Source organism: Hemiscyllium ocellatum, chromosome 3, assembly GCF_020745735.1.
Source record: "Hemiscyllium ocellatum isolate sHemOce1 chromosome 3, sHemOce1.pat.X.cur, whole genome shotgun sequence".
Classification (NCBI taxonomy): domain Eukaryota; kingdom Metazoa; phylum Chordata; class Chondrichthyes; order Orectolobiformes; family Hemiscylliidae; genus Hemiscyllium; species Hemiscyllium ocellatum.
In genome coordinates, this window is record NC_083403.1 from 134,425,208 (window position 1) to 134,451,473 (window position 26,266).

The window sequence follows — 26,266 nt, forward strand, 5'->3', positions numbered from 1 at the left end:
CTCTTTCTTTTGAAGTATTGTCAAAACAAGAATTCGGAATGGAATTCCCTGTTTGGAAATACAATGGCGAAAGCCAGGTAATTTGTTTTAAAATTATAAGTTTTGAATGAGATGTGAAATAGTGTGACCTGCTCTTATAATCATACTTTTAGCTCGTGTCAAAGAAGACCATATGCCATATAAGATAACCACAGAAGAATCCACATGGCCATGAGTATTGATTAGATTTATTGGCAAGATTGTGTATTAGCTCTGTGTTTCACAATATCTTATTTGTCATCACTAGTCTAGTTCTAAAAAAAAATTTTAAATCAACGTGTTCAGACACATCTCTGGGACAGGTGGGACTTGACCTTCAAAGCCAGAGGTAGGGCATAACCACTACATGTATATCACAAGAGCCACTTCACGCCCAAATGTATACTCCTATCTGAGGAGCAATCTCTTTAGGTCTTTCCTTTAAGATAATTCCAGTAAGCATTTTCAAAGACGTTCCAAACTTTCCCAAATTAAGATTTTCCTCTGAAATGTGAAGTAACGAAACTTGTATTTCTTGAAAGGTATTAGATAGAAAAGTCAGGTCCTCAGTGGTAATGTCACTTAGCTAGTAATAAAGTAGCCCAAGCTAATGCTCTGGGGCATAGTTCAAGTCCTACAGAAATAAATTTGGGGCTAATTTAGTCCATAATGACACCATTGTTCATTGTCGGAAAGCCCCACTAATACATATTTAAATGCCCTATAAATTGGAGGAGAAAGTGAGGTCTGCAGATGCTTGAGATCAGAGCTGAAAATGTGTTGCTGGAAAAGCGCAGCAGGTCAGGCAGCATCCAAGGAACAGGAGATTCGACGTTTCGGGCATAAGCCCTTCTTCAGGAATGAGGAAAGTGTGTCCAGCAAGCTAAGATAAAAGGTAGGGAGGAGGGACTTGGGGGAGGGGCGATAGAGATGTGATAGGTGGAAGGAGGTCAAGGTGAGGGTGATAGGCCGGAGTGGGGTGGGGGCGGAGAGGTCAGGAAGAAGATTGCAGGTTAGGAAGGCGGTGCTGAGTTCGAGGGAATCAACTGAGACAAGGTGGGGGAGGGGAAATGAGGAAACTGGAGAAATCTGAGTTCATCTCTTGTGATTGGAGGCGGAAGATGAGGCACTCTTCCTCCAACCGTCGTGTTGTTATGGTCTGGCGATGGAGGAGTCCAAGGACCTGCATGTCCTCGGTGGAGTGGGAGGGGGAGTTAAAGTGTTGAGCCACGAGGTGGTTGGGTTGGTTGGTCCGGGTGTCCCAGAGGTGTTCTCTGAAATGTTCCACAAGTAGGCGGCCTGTCTCCCCAATATAGAGGAGGCCACATCGGGTGCAGCGGATGCAATAGATGATGTGTGTGGAGGTGCAGGTGAATTTGTGGTGGATATGGAAGGATCCCTTGGGGCCTTGGAGAGAAGTGAGGGAGGAGGTGTGGGCACGAGTTTTGCATCTCTTGCAGTTGCAGGGGAAGATGCCCGGAGTGGAGGTTGGGTTGGTGGGGGGTGTGGACCTGACGAGGGAGTCACGGAGGGAGTGGTCTTTTCGGAAAGCTGATAGGGGAGGGGAGGGAAATATATCCCTGGTGGTGGGGTCCATTTGGAGGTGGCGGAAATGACGGCGGATGATACGCTGTATATGGAGGTTGGTGGGGTGGTAGCTGAGAACCAGTGGGGTTCTGTCCTGGTGGCGATTGGAGGGGCGGGGCTCAAGGGTGGAGGAGCGGGAAGTGGAGGACATGCGGTGGAGGGCATCGTCGATCACGTCTGGGGGGAATCTGCGGTCCTTGAAGAAGGAGGCCATCTGGGCTGTACGGTGTTGGAACTGGTCCTCCTGGGAGGAGATGCGGCGGAGACAATGGAATTGGGAATATGGGATGGCATTTTTACAGGGGGCAGGGTGGGAGGAGGTGTAGTCTAGGTAGCTGTGGGAGTCAGTCGGTTTATAGTAGATGTTCGTGTTGATTCGGTCGCCCGCGATAGAAATGGAAAGGTCTAGAAAGGAGAGGGAGGAGTCTGAGACGGTCCAGGTGAATTTAAGGTTGGGCTGGAAGGTGTTGGTAAAGTGGCTGAACTGTTCAACCTCCTCGTGGGAGCACGAGGCAGCTCCAATACAGTGGTAAAGTGGATGAACTGTTCAACGAGAAAGTTCCGCCTGGGAACTCTCCAACCACAAGGGATGAACTCAGATTTCTCCAGTTTCCTCATTTCCCCTCCCCCCACCTTGTCTCAGTCGGTTCCCTCAACTCAGCACCGCCTCCTAACCTGCAATCCTCTTCCTGACCTCTCTGCCCCCACCCCACTCCGGCCTATCACCCTCACCTTGACCTCCTTCCACCTATCACATCTCCATTGCCCCTCCCCCAAGTCCCTCCTCCCTACCTTTTATCTTAGCCTGCTGGACACACTTTCCTCATTCCTAAAGAAGGGCTTATGCCCGAAACGTCGATTCTCCTATTCCTTGGATGCTGCCTGACCTGCTGCGCTTTTCCAGCAACACATTTTCAGCTCTGCCCTCTAGATTGGCCTAGTTCTAGACTTGGATCTATCAAGCACCTACAAAGTCTAAAAAGAAAGACAGTGACCCACGCACCAAAGTCAACTACAACAAACTGAGTCTTGTCAATCCTGTAAAAGTCTTCTTTACTAACATTTGAGAGGAGTAAGGAGGACTTTTACAGGACTGACAAGACTCAGTTTGTTGTAGTTGACTTTGGTGCGTGGGTCACTGTCTTTCTTTTTAGAGAATTTGTGCCAAAACTGGGAGACCTGACCTACAGTCTAATAAAGCAACAGCCAGGCAGTCATACTTATAGAATCATGCCTTACAATGTTATAAAAACCACTATTACTGTCCCAGGGTATGTCCTGTACCAGAGGTGGCAGCACAGTGGTATAGGATCAGAGAGTTTCCCTGTGAATCTTCAATGTTGATTCTGGACTCCATGAATTCTCATGCCATCAGCTTAAATATGGGTGGAGGATTTCAATGACTATCACCAAGGGCAGCACAGTAGCACCAAGATTGCTACTGGTGATAGTCCTAAAGGAGGAATGCTCCTAGACCGGGTCTGGATTTAGAGAGAACCAAACCCTAATTGACCTAGTCTTTGCCGATGTATTTATCATAGTGCATCTATCCATGGCAGCATAGATATGAATGACCACCATGTAGTCCTTCTAGAGACCAAGTTTTATCTTTATCTTTACCCCATTTGTTCAAAATCTACATCAATGATTTGGACATGGGGCCAATTGTAATGTTTCCAAGTTTGCAGATGATAGAAAACTTGGTGCGAGAGTGAGTTGTGAAGAGGATACAAAGAGGCTTGAAGAGGATTTAGGCAGATTTAGTCAGTTGGCAAGAACATGGCAGATGGAATATATTGGGGTAAGTGCAAAATTATCTACTTTGGTAGGAGATGCATTTTATTTCTTAAATGCTGAGAGATTGTAAAGAGTTGATGTCCAAAGAGACCTGGGTGTCCTTATTCTTAAATCACTGAAAGCCAGCATGGAGGTGCAGCAAACTGTTTGGAAAGCAAACAGTACTTTAACCTTTATCATGAATAGATTTGAGCACAAGAGCAAAGAAAACTTGGTTCATTTATATAAAATACTGGTTAAGTGGCACCTGGAGTATAATGTACAGTTTTGGTCATTTTGTCTGAGGAATCAAATACTTGCTACTGAAGGTGCACCCAGACTAATTCCAGAGAAAATGGGAATGTCTTATGAGGAGTGATTGAGGAGAATGGGCCTAGAGTTTAGAAATATTAGAGGCAACCTCAAAGAAACTTCTTAAATTCTTAGAGATTCGCAAAGAGTAAATGCAGTAAGGATGTTTCCCCAGGTTGTGGAGTTTGAAACCAGGAACACAGTATTAGAATAAAATATCAGCCATCCAGGACTGAGATAGGGAGGACCTTCTTCATAAAGTCAGTGGTGAATCTATGGAATCCTCTATCGCAGAGGTTTATGGAAGCTCGCTCAGAAAGTAAATTCAAGACCCAGATTGACAGATTTCTGGTTACTAATGACATAAAGGGATATAGTGACAATGAGACATGATCCAGAGTGGCAAAGCAGGCTTAAGAGGATGAAAGGCCGACTCCTCCCTCTATGTTCTGGTTTTCATATTGTTGTTTCCCTTTATGGTGTGTGGCTTTACCACTAAATGGGATAGATTTCAAACAGCAACTCATAACTAGGCATCCATGAGATTCTGTTACCTATTAGTATCAGCGGAATTGCACTGAACAACAATTTTTAACCTCATGGCTTGATAGAGCCCCGCTCCGCCATTGTCATCAAGTCAAGAAATCAATTCTGGCTATTGCAGAATGTATGTGGGCTTACCATGAGTAGCATTGGGTACAGCTCAAAATGTAGTGCCAACAAGCCACAAGCAGGACCAGCGTGCCAAACAGCAGAAATAACACACAATTGAGATAACTAAGTGTTCCCACAACCAAAGGATCAGACCTAGGATCTGCAATTCTGTCAAATCTGGCTGTGAATGGTAGTAGACAATTAAACAACTAATAGGAGGGGGATGATCCACATATATCGTCATTCTTAATTATGATGAAGTCTAACACATTTGACCAAAAAATAAGGTTGAAACATTTGCAATAATATTCAGTTAGAAATGCCAAGTGGATGATCCATCCCAACTTCCTTCGAGGCCCTCAGCATCATAAACACCAGTCTTCTGTCAATTCAGTTCACTGTGATATCAAGAAACAGCAGAAGACATTGAATACTGCATAGACTATGAGCCTGGACGATATTCTGGTAACTGAAGCAGCAGAGAAAAGATTCCACTCGGAGTTTCCTCAGAATTGCAGAACTGTACTTCTGACCATTCTTCTGTTGTGAACTTAGTTGGCTGGACGATTAGTTTGAGATGCAGGGAGTTTGTTTTTATTCATTCATGGGATGAGGGCACCACTGGTTAGGCCAGTACTCATTGTCCATCCTAAATGCCCAGAGGGCAGTTAAAAGTCCACAACATTGATCTGAGTCTAGAATCATGGACAGACCAGGTAAGGATGGCAGTTTCCTTCCCTAAAGGATATTAGTGAAACAGATGGGTTTTTCCAACAATCAACAATGGATTCATGGTCATGACTGGATTCTCAATTCCAAAATTTTACTGAATTCAAATCCAACATCCATGACAGGATTTGATCCCAAGTCTCCAGAATATTACCTGTGTCTCTGGATTAACAGTTCAGCAATAATACCACTGGCCATTGCCTCCCCATGTGGTAACGCCGAGTGTGTGGGTTCAGTTCCTGCAGCAGCTGAGGTTACCATGAGGGTCCTTCCTCCTCGACCTCTCCTTTTGTCTAGTCATGGTGATCCTAACATTAAACCACCAGCAGTTATCTCTCTTTATAATGAGAGCAGTCCTATGGTTCTTGAAGACTATGGTGACTCTACTTCTTTGGGAAGGAAATCCACACCCTTTCTCACAGCAGTCAGTTCTCGGGTTCTGAAATTATAAAGGTTCTGAAAATCTCTTTGACAGCTGCTGTCAACCAGAACAACATAAGGTCAATGTTGGGAGGGGGATATGGAGGAGTAGGATGCCCGATGAGAAGGGAGTAGTTTGCCAGTGTGCTGCATTAGTAGGATTTCACCTGGTCTGGGGGGTAGGAGGACAGATGGAGAATTTGGGTATGTCAGGTACAGTGGGTTGGGAGGGAGGTTTGGGTCTGCTTCAAGGTCTGTGGTTTGGGAACGTATGAGATAAGTGTGGGTTCTGTTAAACAGTTATTAAGGAGTTAGACTCTCTATTTAAGAGTCTCACTTTTCTTGAGTTTACTTAATTACTGGTGCCCTCCAAAATCTTTGATTTAAATAGAGAGCTTCAGTGGTTTCCAGGTGGAGAGGAATTGCCCAGCAAAAGATTTAATTTCTCAGGAATTTCCTGTTAAATTGGAATTCAGCAGAGTCCTCATGCACAACTCCCATTAACGCTGGCATAACCACTGTCTGAATAACAGTATACCTTTACTTGAGAAGCAAATTAGAAATGCCCGAATCTCATCAGTTACAAGTATATTCGGTAAGAAATTCTCAGCAAACCTATTGGCTACAAATACTGTTGTAAGTGTGATTCCCTCAAGATGCCATTGCAGCCCCATCCACTAGGCATAGATGGCACCTGAACTGCGGGCCAAATAGTCAGACTGAATCAAAGCAACCAGTCAATTGTAAATAGTCCAGTAATGGCATTCTTCCACTAAGCTTGAACATGCTGGGCAGCTCAGCTTCAGGATATGTTTATAAATTATATATTAATCTTTCTCACCAATCATTTGCTAATTTTACTTAGTGATTCACATTTCATAATTTCGCTTCACGAGTGAAGGTTCTTCTCATCGACTTTTACCAATTTCATAGTCAAGTTTTCATCTTCACTGCTTTGGCAGTAATGTGACAGCAAATCCCTTCCTTGATTCTACTGAAACCAATGGAACAAAATATCAGTCCTTTTAAAGGATGTTCAGATTATGCAGGCAATAAATGTGAAAATCTGTCTTATAATAAACATCATATTTTCTGCTACAATCAATTATCGCATCTGAGTGAATGTTTCGTAGCTATTTTGTATTTGCAATAGATTGTGTGAACTGAGTAACTAATAGTGTAGATTTTAAAAAATAATTTCTTTCATTCCTAGAGCATTATGTTATCTCAAGTGATCAATCTGAAGATTCTCACAAAACTGTGACCACCATAGAAGATCAAGTTTCCTTTCAGGCAGCATACCCAGATATGACTGCTTTATTTTTCAGGCAAAAAACTGAAAAGAAGAGGCAAATGCAACCAAGTAAGTTCTAAAATTGAAAAGAGGCCTTTGTTTGGTTTGTTGCCCAATGAATATTTGAGTTTCTAATTAAAAATGAACATTCCAATCAACACATGACAGGTTGAACATAACAGGTTTATTGAGCTTCAGGGAAAAAAAATACATGGCTTTCAAGAATGCCAGAACTGTTCGGATTTTTTTTTGTAGTAAATCTATTAATGTATTACTTGAAAAATTGAGTCGTGTCATTTGTGTCCTTACATCAGTTGGATGGGGTGAGTGTTGAACTGCTAAAAAGCTATATAACTGTGTACATAGCAGAGCAGGGAGGTTTAGCCTTACATGTAATTGGTTATGGCTCATACTATTAATGAACTGGGGCATTCTTAATTTGTTCATGTATTCTGCATTCTCTTGAAGCTTCTGTAAAGATGAATAAATTCAAAAACAGTTTTGATCTCAGGCCCAGCCCCAGACCCAAGACTTGGCATAGTTAATGGCTATAATTTGTTTAACAGTTTAATAAATCAGGCTGGGTAGAGTGAAACAAAAGCCTGCACAGAATTAAAGTAATACGTGGAGAACCAGGCAAAGTTCTCCTTAGTAGATTAATGATTAAATGGGAGTATTCCTGTAGACTTCTGACAGAATAAATAACTGAGAAACTTTCTAGTGACACAAGGGTCAGTAATATAAGAGCATAGTTTAATATAGTAAAAATAAAATGCTGAAAATACTCAAAAGCTCTGACATTAACTGTCAAAAAGAGAAAATAGAGTTAAGATGTCAGATCAAGATTTACAGCTTTAAGAGAAACAAAGTAGAATAACAAACATATATGTAGGTTTCCATTAATTTTAAGCAAGAAAGACTTTATAGTATTCATGATTTTCCTCCATCATCGCCCTGCTCCATGCTGTAATTGCCCTCTCCAGTCACCATCCAGCTCCATGCTCTAATCCCACCTCCAGTCTCCGTCCTGCTCCATGCTCTAATCCCCTCTCCAGTCTCCGTCCTGCTCCATGCTCTAATCCCCTCTCCAGTCTCCGTCCTGCTCCAGGCTGTAATTCCCCTCTCCAGTCTCCGTCCTGCTCCATGCTCTAATCCCCTCTCCAGTCTCCGTCCTGCTCCATGCTCTAATCCCCTCTCCAGTCTCCGTCCTGCTCCATGCTCTAACCCCCCCTCCAGTCTCCGTCCTGCTCCATGCTCTAATCCCCTCTCCAGTCTCCGTCCTGCACCATGTTCTAATCCCCCCCTCCAGTCTCCGTCCTGCTCCATGCTGTAATTCCCTCTCCAGTCTCCATCCTGCTCCATGCTCTAATCCCCTTTCCAGTCATCATCCTGCTCAGTTCTATAATTTCCTCTCCAGTCACTGTCCTACTCCATGCTGTAATTCCCTCTACAGTCACCATCCTGCTCCCTGTTGTAATTCCCCTCTACAGTCTCCATCCTGCTCCATGCTCTAATCCCCCCTCCAGTCTCCGTCCTGCTCCATGCTGTAATTTCCTCTCCAGTCTCCATCCTGCTCCATGCTCTAGTCCCCTTTCCAGTCATCATCCTGCTCAGTTCTATAATTTCCTCTCCAGTCACCATCCTGCTCCATGCTGTAATTCCCTCTACAGTCACCATCCTGCTCCCTGTTGTAATTCCCCTCTACAGTCACCGTCCTGCTCCCTGTTGTAATTCCCCCTCCAGTCACTGACCTTCTCGATGCTGTAATTCCCCCTCCAGTCTCTGTCCTGCTCCAGGCTCTAATCCCCTCTACAGTCACCATCCTGCTCCACGCTGTAATTCCCCTCTCCAGTCACCGTCCTGCTCCACGCTGTAATTCCCCTCTCCAGTCTCCGTCCTGCTCCATGCTCTAATCCCCTCTCCAGTCACTGTCCTGCTCCATGCTGTAATCCCCCTCCAGTCTCCATCCTGCTCCATGCTCTAATCCCTCTCCAGCCACCATCCTGCTCCATGCTCTAATCCCTCTCCAGTCACCATCCTGCTCAATCCTCAAAATTCCCTCTCCAGTCACCGTCCTACTCCATGCTGTAATTCCCTCTCCAGTCACTGTCCTGCTCCATGCTTTAATCCTCTCTCCAGTCTCCATCCTGCTCCATGCTCAAAATCCCCTCTCCAGTCACCGTCCTGATCAGTGCTATAATTCCCCGCTCCAGTCACTGTCCTGCTCCATGCTGTAATTCCCTCTCCAGTCACCATCCTGCTCAATGCTCAAAGTCCCCTCTCCAGTTAACGTCCTGCTCGATGCTTTAATCCCCTCTCCAGTCACCGTACTGCTCCAAGCTCTAATCCCTGATCCAGTCACTGTCCTGCTCGATGTTCTAATCCTTGATCCAGCCATCGTCCTGCTCAATGTTCTAATTCCCTCTCCAGTTACCATCCTGCTCAGTGTTCTGAGCTAAGGAGGAATTTCTTCAGTCAGAATGTTGTGTGTCTTTGGAACCTGTTGGCACAGAGAGCTAAGGGGTCAGAGTCCTTGTGTACATGTGAAGCTGAGATAGGTAGATTATTGATCAGAAGGGGAATATGGATGGGAGAAATGTCAGATCAGCCATAATTCTATTGAATGGCAAATCAGACTCAAGGGGCCAAATGGCCTACTCCTGTATCTATTCCTTATGGCCTTATATCCTTCTGGATAATTGTGCCAGTTTTTTCCACCATCCATCGATATATTTGCTATTTAAACTAAATGCTCAATATTTAATGTCGGAAGTGAAACAAAAATTGAGGATAGTGAATTATATCTGTTTGATATAGTTATGATTGTACGAACCTTATTTAAAATAGCAGCTAGGTAAGTCTTTTAACTGGATTACTTGTGTTTTTTCAGGTAAAATCAAGGGAAAAGAGAGGGCAGCTCCTTTGCCTGATGAAATCACATTTTTATTGGCTGAGATGAATTTACAACTTTCCCATAATTGTGGAATTGCAACAGGAAGTGAACCTGCTCAAAGAAGTGCAACTCAAGAGATGAATCTCTCCCACACCCATCAACATAATCCTTCCATTGACTTTTCTACTGAAGGATCTCAGGAATGCCGAGAATTTCATGAAAAATCTAATGAAATTGCGCAACCTGCAGTTAAAGCTGATGCAGCAATAGTAACATCTGACTGTGAGTCTTTACCGCTTACAGAATTAGAAAATGAGCATGGTGCCTGTGCCCTATCCCCCTCAGCATCTATGATAGTTGCAGAGATGCATTTGAGTGGGATTGATTGGACTCAGTCATTCAGTACACCACAATCAGAGCACACTCCAATTGCTCCAGCAGAAACTTCTGAGCAAGTTTACCCAGTCATCAATGAGAAGTGCAATGTTTCAATGGACTCTACCAGTAAACTAACAGAAGACAAGACACTGAAAAAAAATGCTACGGTGTTAAAGCAGGATCCAGTTCAAAAGAATGTGGCAGAATTATCTAACAAGGATGCATCTATGCTGCCTGATCTTTATCACCTATCTTTAAAGGATCGAATTCTATTGAAATACTCTCGTCAGTTTTTATCTCTGCATCAACCAGATCCTAATTCCGGTGGAACCCCGCCAAGTTCCTCTACTTACAAAAATGATGCACCACCTCAAGGAAAACTTACAAATAAGTCAACATTTTCCAATAAAGAAATGTTCACCAGTTGTGACCTATCAGAAACTCAGTGCATCCAGCAAGAGAAAAAAGAAACATACATTTCTGACCCAACTACAATTCGACATGTGAGGCCGTTAATTGAGGTAGAAAATCAAAATTTAACATGCTCAAGGGAGAAGGTTTTTGGAACTCGTGATCCAGCTTGGTATTCATACCAAGCTTCAAAAACAGACAATAGCTCATTAAGACTGAAGAAAAACAAAGCTACCAAACCACACAGAATGAAACATGTGAATGGAAATGTTTCAACATTTCAAAAGAAAAGTGTTTGTCTCAAAGTGTCGTCATCTAGCGAAGACAGTGATATTGAGAATTCAAGAGTAATACAAAAACATGGCTTCCAATTCAAAGCTATAGATAATATTGTGATGTCACCATCCATTTCAAAGCAGAGTCAAGCATGGGCTCAGCAGGCCAAGTCCAGAGCTGCTATTAGCAGAATAGATCACAGCAGGGTAGCTAATGGCTGTACTCAACTCAAAGTGGTCAGCAGTGCTGATGTTGAGAAAATTGAGCAAACTCAATTAATGCATAAGCAAAGAAAATTTTTTTGTAAAAAGAGTACTGTTCTGCCAAGACCTGAACTGAGTGCTGTGCAAAATCACAATCAGCACAATGATCATGAAGATTCCATTATAGTAATAAGTGACAGCTCCCTTCCACTGTCAGAAAGGTTGGATCTTTGACTCCACAGTATTTGAATAGTTACTCAAATGCATGCTTCCAAAATCAGATTCTCTAGAATTTTGTAGTTGCTTTTGAATTAGGTATTTTAGATGTGTCATCAAAAAGAAATTCCTTCACCATGTACATTCTTCCCTCAACATTTTTCAATAAAATTGCTAAATAAATGCTGTAAATTGCCCATTGTTTAAAATAAACCCAAATGTAAATTGAAAAGAATTAGCAAGTTTTGAGAAGATTTGTAGCTCAGGTTGAGATTTTGGATGTAGGTTTCCTCGCTGAGCTGGAAGGTTCATTTCCAGACATTTCGTTACCTTACTAGGTAACATCTTCAGTGTGCCTCAGGCAAAGCAATGCTGAAAGATCCGGCTTTCTATTTATATGTTTGGATTTCTTTGGGTTGGCGATGTTATTTTTTTTAGATTAGATTACTTACAGTGTGGAAACAGGCCCTTCGGCCCAACAAGTCCACACTGACCCGCCGAAGCGCAACCCACCCATACCCCTACATTTACCCCTTACCTAACACTACGGGCAATTTAGCATGGCCAATTCACCTGACCCCGCACATCTTTGGACTGTGGGAGGAAACCGGAGCACCCGGAGGAAACCCACTCCTGTGGTGAAGTCACTTCCTGTTCCTTTTCTCAGGGGTGGTAGATGGGATTTAACTCGATGTGTTTGTTGATAGAGTTCTGGTTGGAATGCCATGCTTCTAGGAATTCTCGTGCATATCTTTGTTTGGCTTGTCCTAGGATGGATAAGTTCTCCCAGTCTAAGTGGCGTCCTTCCTCACCCGTAGTGATTGGGAGGGGTCATTTTTTTTGTGGCTAGTTGGTGTTCATGTATCCTGGTGGCTAGTTTTCTCCCTGTTTGTCCAATGTAGTGTTTGTTACAGTCTTTGCATGGTAATTTACAAATGACCTTAGTTTTGCTCATTGTCTATATAGGGTCTTTCAAGTTCATTAGCTGCTGTTTTATTGTGTTGCTGAGTTTGTGGGTTACCATGATGCCAAGGGGTCTGAGTAGTCTGGCAGTCATTTCTGAGATGTCTTTGATGTAGGGGAGAGTGGCTAGGGCTTCTGGGCGGGTTTTGCCTGCTTGTTTGGGTTTGTTGCTGAGAACTCGGCGGATTGTATTCATTGGGTACCCATTCTTTTTTAATACATGGTACAGGTGATTTTCCTCTCTGCTGTAGTGTGTGTTGGTTCGTTGAAATAATGCATCAGAACCAACTAGCCACAAAAATACATGACCCCCCCCTCACTAGTATCCTCACATATGGATGATGAAGGACACCACTTCAACTGGGAGAATATATCCATCCTAGGACAAGCCAAACAAAGACACGCACGAGAATTCCTAGAAGCATGGCATTCCAACCGGAACTCTATCAACAAACATATCGAGTTAGACCCCATCTACCACCCCCTGAGAAAAGGCACAGGAAGTGACTTCACCACGGGAAATAACATCGCCAACTGAAAGAAATCCAAACATGTAAATAGAAAGCAGGAATTTTCAGCATTGCTTCACCTGAGGCCCACTGAAGATGTTACCTAGTAAGGTAACGAAATGTCTGGAAATGAATTTGCAGCTCAGTGAGCAAACCTGCATCCATTGAAAATAATAATTACAAGGTTAAAATCATTTCTGTGCCTTGTCTTATTCCACTGTGACATTGTTGACCCATGTGTTGATTATTTATTTTAAAATGTGAAAATATGTTTAAACGTATTTTAAAATAGTGGTTTCTTTTAGCTACTTCAATCAAATTTTCTACATTTAAGAATATTTCTATTCTGTTCTGTCCTTTCTTTTCATCACTGATGATGAATCTTCCCTAGTAAGGAGAATACATCTCAGTTCTGTACTTAATGCTGCTGTAATGATGAGTGGGTAAGCAACTTGGTATGATTTATCAGCTGATTGTATTTTTTTTGTCCTCCTCAGCACCTCACACTGAGGAAGTGCCTGACCTCTTATCTGCATTATCTCCATGATCCCACACAAAGCATCAAGTTATCTTTTTCCATCCCTGAAGCATTTTTGTTATGTTAAGAAATAGGGGCGTCCATCAAGTCCATTCTAAAATTTGGTCATGGTTAATGTTTCTCAACCCCATTCTCCTGCCTTCTCCTGTAACCTTTGATCCCCTTACTAATAAAGAACCTATCTATTTCTGTCTTAAAGGCACTCTGGTTTGACCTCCACAGCTTTCTGCAGCAATGAGTTCTACAAATTCACCACCTTCCCACTGAAGAAATTCCACCTCACCTCAGTTCTGAAAGAGCTGACCCTTCTTTCTGAGTGTGTGCCTTGGGTCCTAGTCCCTTAAGTGTAAGCTTTCAGAAACATCATTTCCATGTTCACTCTGTCTGGGCCTCACAGTATTCTTTAGATTTCATTGAAAGCCTCGCCCCATCTAAACTCCCAAATGCAGGATCGATGCTGGGTCCACTTTTGTTTGTCATTTATATAAATGATTTGGATGAGCATTTAGGAGGCATGGTTCATAAGTTTACAGATAACACCAAACTTTGAGGTATAGTCAATGGTGAAGAAGGTTACCTAAGATTACATAGAGATCTTGATCAATTAGGCCAGTGGGCTGAGGAATGGCAGGTGGAATTTAGTTTGGATAAATGCACGGTATTGCATTTTGATAAAACATTAAATAAGGGCAGGACGTTTACAAATATTGATAGAGCCTTGGGTAATACCACCAAACAAAAAGACCTGAAGGTTCAGATACATAGTTCTTTGAAAGTTGCATCGAAAGTAGACATGGTAGTTAAGGCATTGAGCACGCTTGCCTGTGTTGCTCAGACCATTGAATGCAGGCATTGGGATGTCATATTGAGGTTGCACAGGACGTTGAGACCCCTTTGGAGTACTGTGTACAGTTATGGTCGCCCTGACATTGGAACAACATTATCAAATTAGAGAGGGTTCAGAAAAGATTTACCAGGATGTTGCCAGGACTGGAGGGTTTGAGTTAATAGGAGAGATTGGGACTTCTTTTACTGGAACATAGAAGTTTGAGGGTTGACCTTATAGAGATTTATAAAATCATGAAGAGCACAGATAAGATGAATAGCAATGGTCTTTTCCTTAGTGTGGTGGAGTTCAAAACCAGGGAGGATATATTTAAGGTAAGAGCAGGAAGATTTAAAAGGGATATCGGTGCAACCTTTTTCACAGAAAAGGTTGTTGGTATGTGGAATGAACTGCCAGAGGACGTGGTAGATGCAGGTGAAATTACAATGTTTAAAAGGACATTTGGATAAATATACACACAGGAAAGGTTTAGAGGGATATGAGCCAAACTCAGGCAAGTGGGACTAGTTTACTTTGGGAAACTTGGCATGGACGAGTTGGGCTGAGGGTCTGTTTCCATGCTGTTTGACTGTATAGATCCAGAATCCTCAACCATTCCTCATATGATCAGCCCTTCATGCCCAGGATCATTCATGTGAACCTCAACTGCACACCAAACAAGGCCAACACACCAAACCTCCTCTCAATGTTCCAAGTGTACTCTGACTAGAGCCTTATAGAACCTCAGTAGTACATTTCTATTTTTGTATGCTAGCCATCTTGAAATGGATGCTAACATTGCATTTGCCTTTCTAACTGTCAACTGAGCCTGCATGTTAACATAATACACCAGCTACAGGTATAATGCCTGTCTTAACTTTTAACATCTCTCGTCAATGTATGTGTCACCTCTATATAGCCATCTCACAGCTAGGTGGTATAGAGATGGATGGGGACATAACCAGCCTGAAGCAGCTCACCAAGCTATGACAGAAGGAACTATAGAGCTGGGTAGCACTGTTCGGTTAGTTTGTAGACCATTAATATTGATGTCATCTGGTGTATAGCTGGTGAGGTTTAATAATTGACACCTAATTTTACCCACCACCCTTGTGCTTATCTAAAATTAAATCTTTATTAGCAAAATGAACCAATTCTAAATATTAAAATGTACTTCAAAGCATGAAAATATCTTAACACTAATCTTAAAACATTAAAAACTCTAAAATGCTAAACAACTAATAAAATATTAAAATTTTAAAATATCCAATATGAAAGTAATATCCTAAAAACATCATAAATGTTCTGCTGCATAGAAGAAATCTTTTTCTTGTTGCTAAAACTCTAGCATTTCTAAAGTGAGATTGAGTGTCTTGATATTTCTTTGGCAAAGGGTGAGTTTTTTGAATCCCTAACTGAATCAAATTTGTTGTTTGACTCAGTCCATTTTCCTCTAGCAACCATGACAAATGTGAAAAACGAAAGCCCCTTTCTGTTTGTTAAATTGATCCTTTCTTCATTAAGATGTTTTTCAGCTTTTTCGGTCGAGTCTTTCCCTTTCGAATTGTCTTCTTTTCAAGACGGATTGTTACATCAACAACAACAGTTCTAGAACCTCCTTAAATATTAAATCAAGTTTCCACAATTTTCCTTCTCTATCTCTGAAGTGGGTTCTGTATAAATAATCCAAACATATTTGCCTATAAATGTTTAGTTTTGCCATAATCATCATACTTTGCTTGATTCTAGTGTTCTTAACAAAGGGACATAAACCAGAAAAATGGGATAGCATGTCAGGTGGGGATTTACATTGGTGGCAATCTTTATTTAAAAGGCATCAAAGTTGTCTTAGTAGGATTGAAGTTACATCGCAGTAATAGACTGTTAATTAGCTTAGCCTATTTGATGTTATAAGATGCCTTGATCCACAAATTTAAATATTTTATCATTTTTGAAATATCTAATGCCAAGCCCTGACTTTGGAGATTGATCCATTTCAATAGTTCCAATTTCCTCCAGGTCTTTTAATTAATATTCCCTATACCTGTTAGTCCCAGCTCCTTCTCATTGCCAGTTCTGCCACTAGATTGGATCTTTTGATCGTCAAAGTCTTAATCTCTAGAAGAATCCTCAATCTGGATCAGTGTGCTGATATTCTCAATATTGTTCTCTTTACAATAGTGAAAGGCAGCTCAGGTGACTTATTCTGCAGAAGATTCAAGAGCTTTACATTTCTAATCACAGCCACCGGCATCTGCTGCTCTAATTTAGGGATCTCTTTTCTAGCAAATAAAATACCGTCAATTGTATAATGCAGCAGATGTAAAATTTCCTTAATAAAACCTTGCTTAATACAGCTCAATTTCTGTAAGATGTTCTGCAACTCTTCAGTTAAAACCGGATGATAATAAAGCCTTGGTATTATAAAAGTTTTAAAAATCTCAACCTTTTTGCATCAGGTGTAAAGCAAGTGCATCAAGATTCTTCGCTCAGATCTTAAGTTTACATTCCCATTCTGCCCCTGCAACACCTGCCCACACTTGTGGTCATCTATCGCAGTAGTAGTATCTGTATATAAATCTGTAATTAACTGGATAAATTCATTTGAGATGGACCCTTTGTTACACTTTAAAAAACAGATTGTGCCCAATTGAATTGAATACTTTGGCCAAATTGATAAAGACAACTGAGAGATCCTTCTTTTTCCTCTTTGTTCCCTTATTATAATATTATATTAATATTATATAGAATAGCAATGTTCTTACATCCAGAAGATGCTGCAAGGAACTCCTTTTGTCTGAAATTCAGCTCAACTGCCTCACTAAGACATTTGACTAAAATCTTTGTAAATAAGTAAAGCTGAATGGGTCCAATAGTGATGATCGTCAAATCCTTTAAGCTCTCCTTATCTTCAGTTTTTGGAATTGAAACCATTCTACTATTTTTTAAAACATCTGGGACAACATGTAACTTTAACCATAATAAAAATGTTTTGAGAAATGTGTAGCATCTAAGATATCATTTAATGTCAAACTATCTGGACCCGAAGCAGTCTTCAGGTCAATCCCTTCTATTGCAATATCAACTTCTTCATTCTCTATGGAATCCATGCACCGCTACCTACATTCCCTGCAGTCAGCCCTGCCCCAGCTCAGGACAACACTCTCCCAGACCTGCAAAGGACCTTTGCTGTCCTTCATCCTCAGAAGAATTCATACACTGAACAAACGTTTTTCCTAGCCATATCAAACATCAAAGAAAGTAAGTACAAAATACTTTCATGTACACACCCCCACAGTCCGGATCCCTCGACCGTTCCTGAACCTTCTCGCGATTTCTGGAACTACTCGGGCACCATTGCCCAAGCGGCCGTTGCAGCCGCCACGGCGAACAGTGATGTCACTTCCGCCCCCACCACCGCACAGACAACAGCCACCATCGACCATGCAGCCTCTGCGATCACCGCCCAGAAACCTGCCTCCACGATCGCCAGGAAGACCACCGCCGACAGATACGCGGCCGCTGCGGGATCCACGACTACCGGGACCAGCACCATTTCTGCCCGGTGAAACACTTCTGACCCCAGAGCTGACGTCGCCGCAGCCACTTCTGCCCCCAAGTGATGTCACTCACCTGCTCAAGGATCACACCACACGCTACGCCACTCCCAAGTTGATCTCCGCCCCCATGCTGATCTCCACCCCATGACCAAATCCACCCCACGACCAACTCCACCCCATGACCAACACCGCCCCCATGACTAACTCCACCCTTATGCCTAACTCCGCCCAACTCCAGCCCCACACCAGGTCCTAGCTCCCAGCCCCTGCCGTATTTGCACCAGACCTCCCCCTCTCTGAGGATGAACAATCAGTCCTCAGCAGAGGCCTCACCTTCATCCCCCTATGCTCCTGGATCAATGAGTTCGACACGCAGCTAGACATCATATCCATCACAAATTCACCTGCACCTCCACACACATCATTTACTGTATCTGTTGCACCGATGTGGTCTCCTCTACATTGGGGAGACAGGCCGCCGACTTGTGGAACATTTCAGGGAACACCCGCACCAACCAACCCAACCGTCCCGCGGCTGCACACTTTAACTCCTCCTCCCACTCCGCCAAGGACATGCAAGTCCTTGGCCGCCTCCATCGCGAGACCCTGACCACACAGCGCCTGGAGGAAGAGCGCCTCATCTTCCACCTAGGAACCCTCCAACTACACGAGATGAATGTAGTTTTTTCCAGCTTCCTCCTTTCCCCTCCCCCCCCCACCCCCCACCTTATCTCAGTCCCAACCCTCGGATTCAGCACCGCCCTCTTGGCCTGCAATCATCTTCCCGACCTCTCCGCCCCCATCCCCTCACCGGCCTATCACCCTCATCCTCACCTCCTTCCACCTATCTTATTCCCAGTGCTCCTCCCCCCACCTTTTATCTCAGCCCACCTGGTACACCAGCCTCATTCCTGAAGAAGGGCTTATGCCCGAAACGTCGATTCTCCTGCTCCTCAGATGCTGCCCGGCCTGCTGTGTTTTTCCAGCATCACATTTTTCCACTCCACCACATTTTCTGGCAGTGTATTCTATAACCCAGCTACTTGCTATGTGAAATTTCTTTTATCACATCACCCTTGTTTTGTTTACATCTCTTTAAACTTATGCCCTCTCATTCTTTTTTTCTTTTATGAGCTGGTACAGCTACTCCCTATCAAATCTGTCCAGACTGCTTATGATTTTGAAAACCTATCTTAAATCTTCTCTCAGCTCCCTTCTCTCCAAAGAGAACAGTCCCAATTTCTTTACTCTATCCTCAAAACAAATATTTCTCATTGGAATCATTCTTAAAGATTGGTCCTGCAATCCCCAATGTAATCTTAACAACTTTTTGTACAAGTTCAACATCACTTTCTTGTTCTTGTGCTCCATGCTCCTATTCATAAAGCCAAGAGAGCACTGTGTGTTTTATGAGCTGCTTCCTCCACCTGACCTGCCCCCTTCAATGATCTCTTATGTACAGGTCTCTCTGCTCCTGCACCCTTTTTGGAATTGCACCCCCAAGTTTTATATTTTTGTTAAAAGTTCTTTTTGACCAAAATACATCACTTCACACTTCATCTGCCCACTTCAACAATTTGTCAATGTTCTTTCAGAGTTCCACGTTGTCCTCTTCTCAGTTTACATTTCTTCCCAATTTAGTATCATCTGCAAATTTTGTAATTGTTTGCACACCGTGCTCCAGATCAATAATATACATCAGGAGAATCTCATTACTGGCTCCAGGGACCACCGCTACAAACCTTTTTCCAGTCCAAAATATACCCATTGACAGCCATTTTGTTTCGTATCACTCAGCCAACTTTGTATTCATGTTCCTGATGTCCTTTTATACCTTGACCTGCAATTTTCCTCACAATTCTGTTAAGTGGCATTGTAAAAAATGCCTTTTGGGAATCCATGTTATACTGCATCAATGGTGTCACCTCACAGCCCTTTCCGTGCCATTTCAAAAAACTCCAGTACATTATTCAAATATGATTTCCATTTCAGACTAACTCTTCCTAATCAACGCACTTTTTTTTCCCAAGTAACTACTAATTCTATCCCAAATAATTGTTTCCAGAAGTTTCCCCAGCACCAAAGTTCAACTGACTGGTTAGTAATAGCTGGGATTATCCTTACAATCTTTCTTGAAGAAAGCCATAATGTTTACAATTCTTCAGAGTTTTTGGCAACTTCTGTGAATCCAGGGAAAACTGAAAGATTCTGGTCACTGACCCTGCAACTCCTATACTCACTTCCTTCAAAATTGTTGGATGCATCTCTTCCATTCGCAGCACCTTGTTGATTTTATGTGCCAACAATCTACCCAAGATTTCTTCCTTATACATTGTGCACCTTTCTAATGATAGAGTTCCTTCTTGCGTCACCATGACCTTATCAGCATCCTCTTTTTTATAAAGACAGTTGCAAAGTATTCATTTAGCATCTCAGCCATGCCCCCTACCTCCATGCATAAATCCCCTTTTTGATCTCTGGTTCCATTCCTCCTTGAACGGCTCTCTTACTGTTTATATTCCAACACAAGAATTTCTCATTTCCTTTTATGTTAGCTATTAGTCTTTTCTCAGAGGCCCTCTTTGCTTCCAATTTTGTTTTTCACCTCAGTGTCCCTCCCCCTCAAAAGAAAAGCTTTGGTGTTCCTATTAATTCTCAGTTGTATTTTCTGCCTTACATCTGTCCTAAGCACACTTTCCCATTGGTGAGAATATTTTTGACTGTATCTGAACCATCTGCTCTTTGAAAGTGGCCCATTGTTCAGTTAGTACTTTACCCACCAACTTCTTATTCCAATCAATCCTGTGCAGCTCCGTTCCTGACCCATTAAAGTCACATGTCTACCAATGGATTTTCCTGACTCTAGATTGTTGTATGTCATTCTCTTTTACCATCCTGAATCTTATTATACAATAGTCACTGACTCCTAAATATCCCCTCATTCACACTTCATCCACTTAGCCCATGTCATTTCTATCAGGAATGGTCATCATGAAGGCCCTGCCTTCTCAACCTCAACTGAGGTATGGTGACCATCAGGTTACTCTCCACCAGTTGTCTCCAATGAGAGAGTGGCCCTATAACCCTCTAGAACTACAATGATTTTACCTTAAGGCTAGGTCTTTAATATTCAACCTTTTCCCAATTAACCGTTTATTGGACTCCAGCAGAAATCTCCAAATTCTCCGATATAAATGGAGACTTTTGGACAGTTCCTGGCATAGACCAAATGCCCATCAGAATATTCGATTTCCCCAGGCAATTCCCTCAGAGTCCACATGTGAGACACCCATACATATTGCAGCAAAAATCACTTGGCCATCTGAAAATCCAGATCACTTTATCCAACACATCCCCATTTGCTAAGTGCTGCAACAGAATGTCAGTCTGACTGCTTGTGTTCGAGTCTCTGGACTAGGTCTTGACTTTGGCAAGAGTACTATCAACTGAACCACAGTCTGACACTAAGCAGATTACTATGTCAATGTGAAATTCAACATGGCCATGTTTTGTGAATAATTATTTTCACACTTATACTGTGCTGCTAAACATTTGCCTGCTGCCAGTCTCAGAGTTGCAGAAGAATAAATTAAAATAATGAGGGGTTTGAAGCTTGCAGCTTTGCTGCTTTAAAGTCTCAAGTGTGTTGAACCATATGCTTACCTGGTAAACCTTCAAAGTGAATTAAACACTTACATTTACAGTGTGTGGAAGTCTGCATGTCCTTGAGTAACTGAAAAAAATTCAGAAAATGAAGGCAAAATTATGGGATGTTAACTAAAGAAATCATTTTAACTTCTTAAACAGATTCACTGGCTATTTCTTTTCAGGCAGCCTTTTTGCTCTCACTAATAAGACCAACATTTAGTTCAATCAGGACCTGTACATTGTTCAGATTTTCATATTTGTCTGCTGTAAATGTTTTCTTTTGGCTGACAGTAGGTGATAGTATGCTTTCTATGAATTGCTCTGATGGTTGCTTGCAGTAAAGTTCAAAGTTAACATAGTTATCATTGATCTTTTTTAAAAATTGTTCACTGGATTAAAGTGTTGCTTACCAAAGCCAGCATTTCTTGATCATCTCTAATTGCATTTGAGAAAGTGGTAGTGAGCCTTTAACCTGTTAGAGGTAGGTGCATACACAATGTTCGGGTCTAGATTAGAGTGGTGCTGGAAAAGCACGGCAGGTCAGGCAGCATCCGAGGAGCAGGAAAATCGACATTTTGGGCAAAAGCCCTTCATCATCAGGAATAGACAATGTTGTTAGAATAGAATTTGACAATTTTGATGCAGTGGTAGTGAAGAAATTGCAATATGTTTCCAAGTCAGAGGGGTATGGGGCTTGGATGGGCATTTACAGATGATGATGTTCAAATGTCAGTGCTGCAGAAGTAACATATTTGGAAGGTGCTGTCAGAGGGCCCCTGCAGAGTTGCTGCAGTATGTCTTTAAAATGATGCTCTGTCCTGCTGCTGTGCACTAATTGTAGGGGGAGTGAATGTTTCAGGTAGTGGACAAGGTAATTATCAAGCAAGCAATTTTAATGTTGTTAGAATTATATTAATCCAGACAGAGGGAGAAAACTCCATCGCACTCCTGATGTGTCCGTTTCAGATGATAGACTGATTTTGAGAAGTCAGAAGCCAAAGAATTTCACACCCCTATCAGACTTCTGTAGCCATGATATTTGTGTGGCTGGTCAATGGTAACCCCCCCCGGAGGACCTTGAGCGCATGGCGAAGAAGGGTAGACAGGAGTATCTAGCTTCCAAGAACCAGTGTCTCAAATGAGGTCACATGGATGTTCGGGTTAATAGATCTACTTTACTGGTGTTGCAAATGGGAAAAATCAGGTCTGGGCAAAATATCATCAGCAATAAATAGGCAGAAGCAAATCTAATTAGGATTGTGTGGTAATTATTGGCCCGTCACAGCAAATTTGGTTGTGATAAATTTTTAAAATGAATGGATAAATTTATTTTCTTTTTTTAAGCTAATTAATGTCTTAACAGCAGAGTAGCTCAGTGGTTCGCACTACTGCCTCACAGCGGAGGAAGTGAGGATTGCAGATGCTGGTGCTCAGAGTCGAGAGTATGTTGCAAAGCATGACAGGTCAGGCAGCATCTGAGGAGCAAGAGAATTGATGTTTCAGACATAAGCCCTTCATCTGGAATGAGGCTTGAGGATCAGGGCTAAGAGATAAATGGGAAGGGGTGCGGTTTGGGGGAAGATAGCTGGGAAAGCAATAGATGGATGAAGGTGAGAGTGAAGGCAATAGGTCAGCGGGGGGAGTGATGGACAGGTCCAGAGGGCGGTGCCGTATTGGAGGCTTGGGACTGTGATAATGTGGGGGGAGAGGGGAAATGAGGAAGTTGTTGAAACCCACATTTATCCCGTGTGGTTGCATGGTCCCAAGGCGGAATATGAGGCGTTCTTCCTCCAGGCGTCTGGTGGTAATGGTTTGGTGGTGGAGGACACCCAGGACCTGCATGTCCTTGACGGAGTGGGAGGGGGAGTTGAAGTGTTCAGCACGGGGCAGTGGGGTTGGTGAGTGCGGGTGTCCCAGAATGTTCTCTGAAATGTTCGCAAGGAGGCGTCTAGAAAGGGATCAATCATTGCTGAAATTTGTGTAAACAAAAATCACAAAATAAAATTAGCAAGCAATGATAATTATTACCAATAATTTACCCTGACACTTTACATTTTTTATGCAAAAATACCTATAATCATGAAATTGGGTGAAAATCTCAATAAGGCTCCCATGAAAACTATATAATGAAAGTGACCTGAATTATTTGCTTCCTGCCCTGTTACCATATGGTGCATTTACTATATAGCCATTTCAGTAATGGGTACCTTCTAGTTTTTTGATGAATGTATTAACCATGCCTCTATCCTCCACATTGCAGGCAAATTCAAATTATCTAGTAATTTAATAGTTGAAGTGTACTTTGTTTATTTATTTACTTATGGTATCTGAGAAATATATTAATAAAATTGTCTTTATTATCAAAAACTATTTGAAAGATTGAACATTTGTGATTTGAAATAACCTACATTTGAGGAGATGAAGCATGATTGTTGAACCCACATGTTCTTATTGCAGGAAAATATAAGTGCAAGGCGGTCTCTCTTTGTAGACCTTCGCTGAAATTTATTTTTATGAACAACAATAAATTGGTGTTTCAGAATTTAGTTCTGCTGTGTTAATTGATTTAACTATTTAACTGGATTCTGGACATATGTTTGAGATTTGACAAAGGAGACCGATCACTTCACCATTAATACTTAAAACATTTCACAAATGTCCTATAATTAATGGAGTGTTGTCAGTTAAAGTTGATTCTGAAGTTCATTTGCTGTTAAACTGCAGGAGTCTCTTTGAACTCCTCTTCTCAGCTGTAAATCCACAAAGTCTCACCTCCTTGCTCTCACTTCACATTTCTCCATCTAGCAACTTCAAAACAGTATTGGCCCCTTACCACGTATTGGCATAGGAAATGATCAGGAAATTTATTACTGATCGTTTCCTGCTCACAAGCTCTGGTATTGCCACAGCTTCAGTTATTTGGTCCTTTGCTTATGGTTCAGGGATAAATGACAGCTTTTCATATTGTGTTTGGTAATTTTTAAAAGTACTCGTAGGGTACGCGATTTATTTTGTGAAAGCCAAGAATGTTGTAGTCATAGAGCTGTACAGCATAGAAACAGACCCTTTGGTCCAACTTGTCCATGCTGACTATTTATCCTAAATTGGTCTAGTCCCATTTGCCAGCATTTGACTCATATCCCTCTAAATCCTGGGTATATTCATGTACCTATCCAGATGTTTTGGACTCCTCCCACCCCACGGAAAAGTCCTTGGCTATTCACACAATTTATAGAACATAGAACAATACAACACAGTACAGGCCCTTCAGCCCTCAATGTTGTACCAACCTTTTATCCTACTCTAAGATCAAACTGACTTACATTTTACTATTGTCCATGTGCCTATCTAAGTGTCGTTCCACTACCAGTGCTGACAGTGCGTTCCACACACTACCACTCTCTGTGTAAAGAATCTACCTCTGACATCTCCCCTAAACCTTCCTCCAATCACCTTAAAATTATGCCCCCTCATAATAGTCTTTTCTGCCCTGGGGAAAAGTCTCTGGCTATCCACTCTATCTATGCCTCTCATCATCTTGTACACCTCTATCAAATCACCTCTCATCCTTCTTCTCTCCAATGAGAAAAGCCCTAGCTCCCTCAAGCTTTCTTCATAAAACATACCCTCCAGTCCAGGCAGCATGATTTTATAAACCTCTATAAAGTCACCCCTCAGCCTCTGATGCTCCAGGGAAAATAACCTCAGCCTCTTCAGCCTCTCCCTATAGGTCAACCCTGGCAATATCCTTATAAATCTTTCTGAACCCTTTCAAGTTTCACAACATTCTTCCTATAGCAGCCTTTCTTAAAGTTCTGCTGCACAGTCAGTATGTTAATGTACTGGTAAAAGTTTGTGCAGTAGATCTTCTATATCTTGTCCAATGCCTTGTGCAATGGGGATATTAATGTTTAATTGGACATGATAAACAATGTAGCATAAAATTACATCTCACAATAAGCCCTTACAATGGAATAGCCATGGAGCTGAACTTAAGTCTTTTTGGAGATGAAGTTTGACAGAGCTGCCTTCCCCGTTCAAGGTTGCGAGAATGTAGAGGTCTCAAGAAGTCAGGTGTAAATCAGGGTAAAATAATTGCATCAAATGCGAAATAGACTACACGTTTTCTCCAACCAACTTTAGCCGGAGCTATTTACTATGCAATGAAACATTTATTGGAATCTTTCTCCCCTGTCCAAAAATGCACATACAGCAAAAATAGTTCAGGAGGATAACTTGACACAAACTTTGTTACTAACTTGGATTCCATTCATACAGAATTGGCAGTGCCTCCTTGGTTTGTCACCCACTGGCTCCTAAAATGGAGTGAATTTCTTCTAATATGATATTTTTGGCACATCCCATTCAGATGTTCACAATTATATTCATTGTGTGGTCGGTTGAGGCTTTTTATAGAAATTACACTAATTCAGAATGTTAGAGAATCCCTTAGACATGATCATGAGAGTTTATTGAACATTGAACGTAGTAAGTGCTTGTAGTATGTCCTTACCACACCATTGTATCTGGAAAACCTATAGCAACAGAAGCAAAACCTAGCAGTGAGGAATACAGTAACATGATGGTACAGTCACAGCTATCTGTGATCAATCCTCAAGATGGACATGCCTTTTGTCAAAGATTGATTGCCATTTATCAATGAGGATGTGTACTATTTTTAATGAAAATGCAAAATGATTTGCAGCAGAAATGTGAGATAAAGCCTGATAGTTTACTTCATATCAATATAAAATTCAAAATATTACCTTGCGCTAAGTATGCTTTACTTGTCTTATGATCAAGTTGTGTTGATTCAAAAGTATTTGCATATTTGTATTTATGTACGTTGTAATACAAAATGGAAAGTAGAATTAAAAAGAAATGCGGTCATCTGAATTTTATGTTGAATTAGCCATTAATTTCCATTTACTTATGAATTGATATATGTGTCATTCCCAGAAACACAGATTTCTCCACACATTTTGAAAGAAAGGTTAGCAGCTCACCCATCCATAGCTGGAAAGAAACTTCAGAGTTTGTTTTTCACAAGGTTCA

At 41.8% G+C, this 26,266-nt stretch overlaps 1 protein-coding gene across 1 annotated transcript in view; it reads left to right on the top strand.

Annotated features, from left to right (window-relative positions):
- LOC132835993 (flap endonuclease GEN homolog 1) overlaps window positions 1-17,711 on the top strand; it is a 59,073-nt gene extending 41,362 nt beyond the window's left edge. Inside the window, exons 12-16 of the mRNA XM_060855176.1 lie at window positions 16-77; window positions 6,710-6,859; window positions 9,681-11,172; window positions 16,361-16,421; window positions 17,244-17,711. Of these exons, the coding sequence (XP_060711159.1) occupies window positions 16-77; window positions 6,710-6,859; window positions 9,681-11,172; window positions 16,361-16,421; window positions 17,244-17,711 (2,233 nt within the window). The remainder of the gene's footprint in view (window positions 1-15; window positions 78-6,709; window positions 6,860-9,680; window positions 11,173-16,360; window positions 16,422-17,243) is intronic.
- The last annotated feature ends 8,555 nt before the right edge of the window (window positions 17,712-26,266 follow it).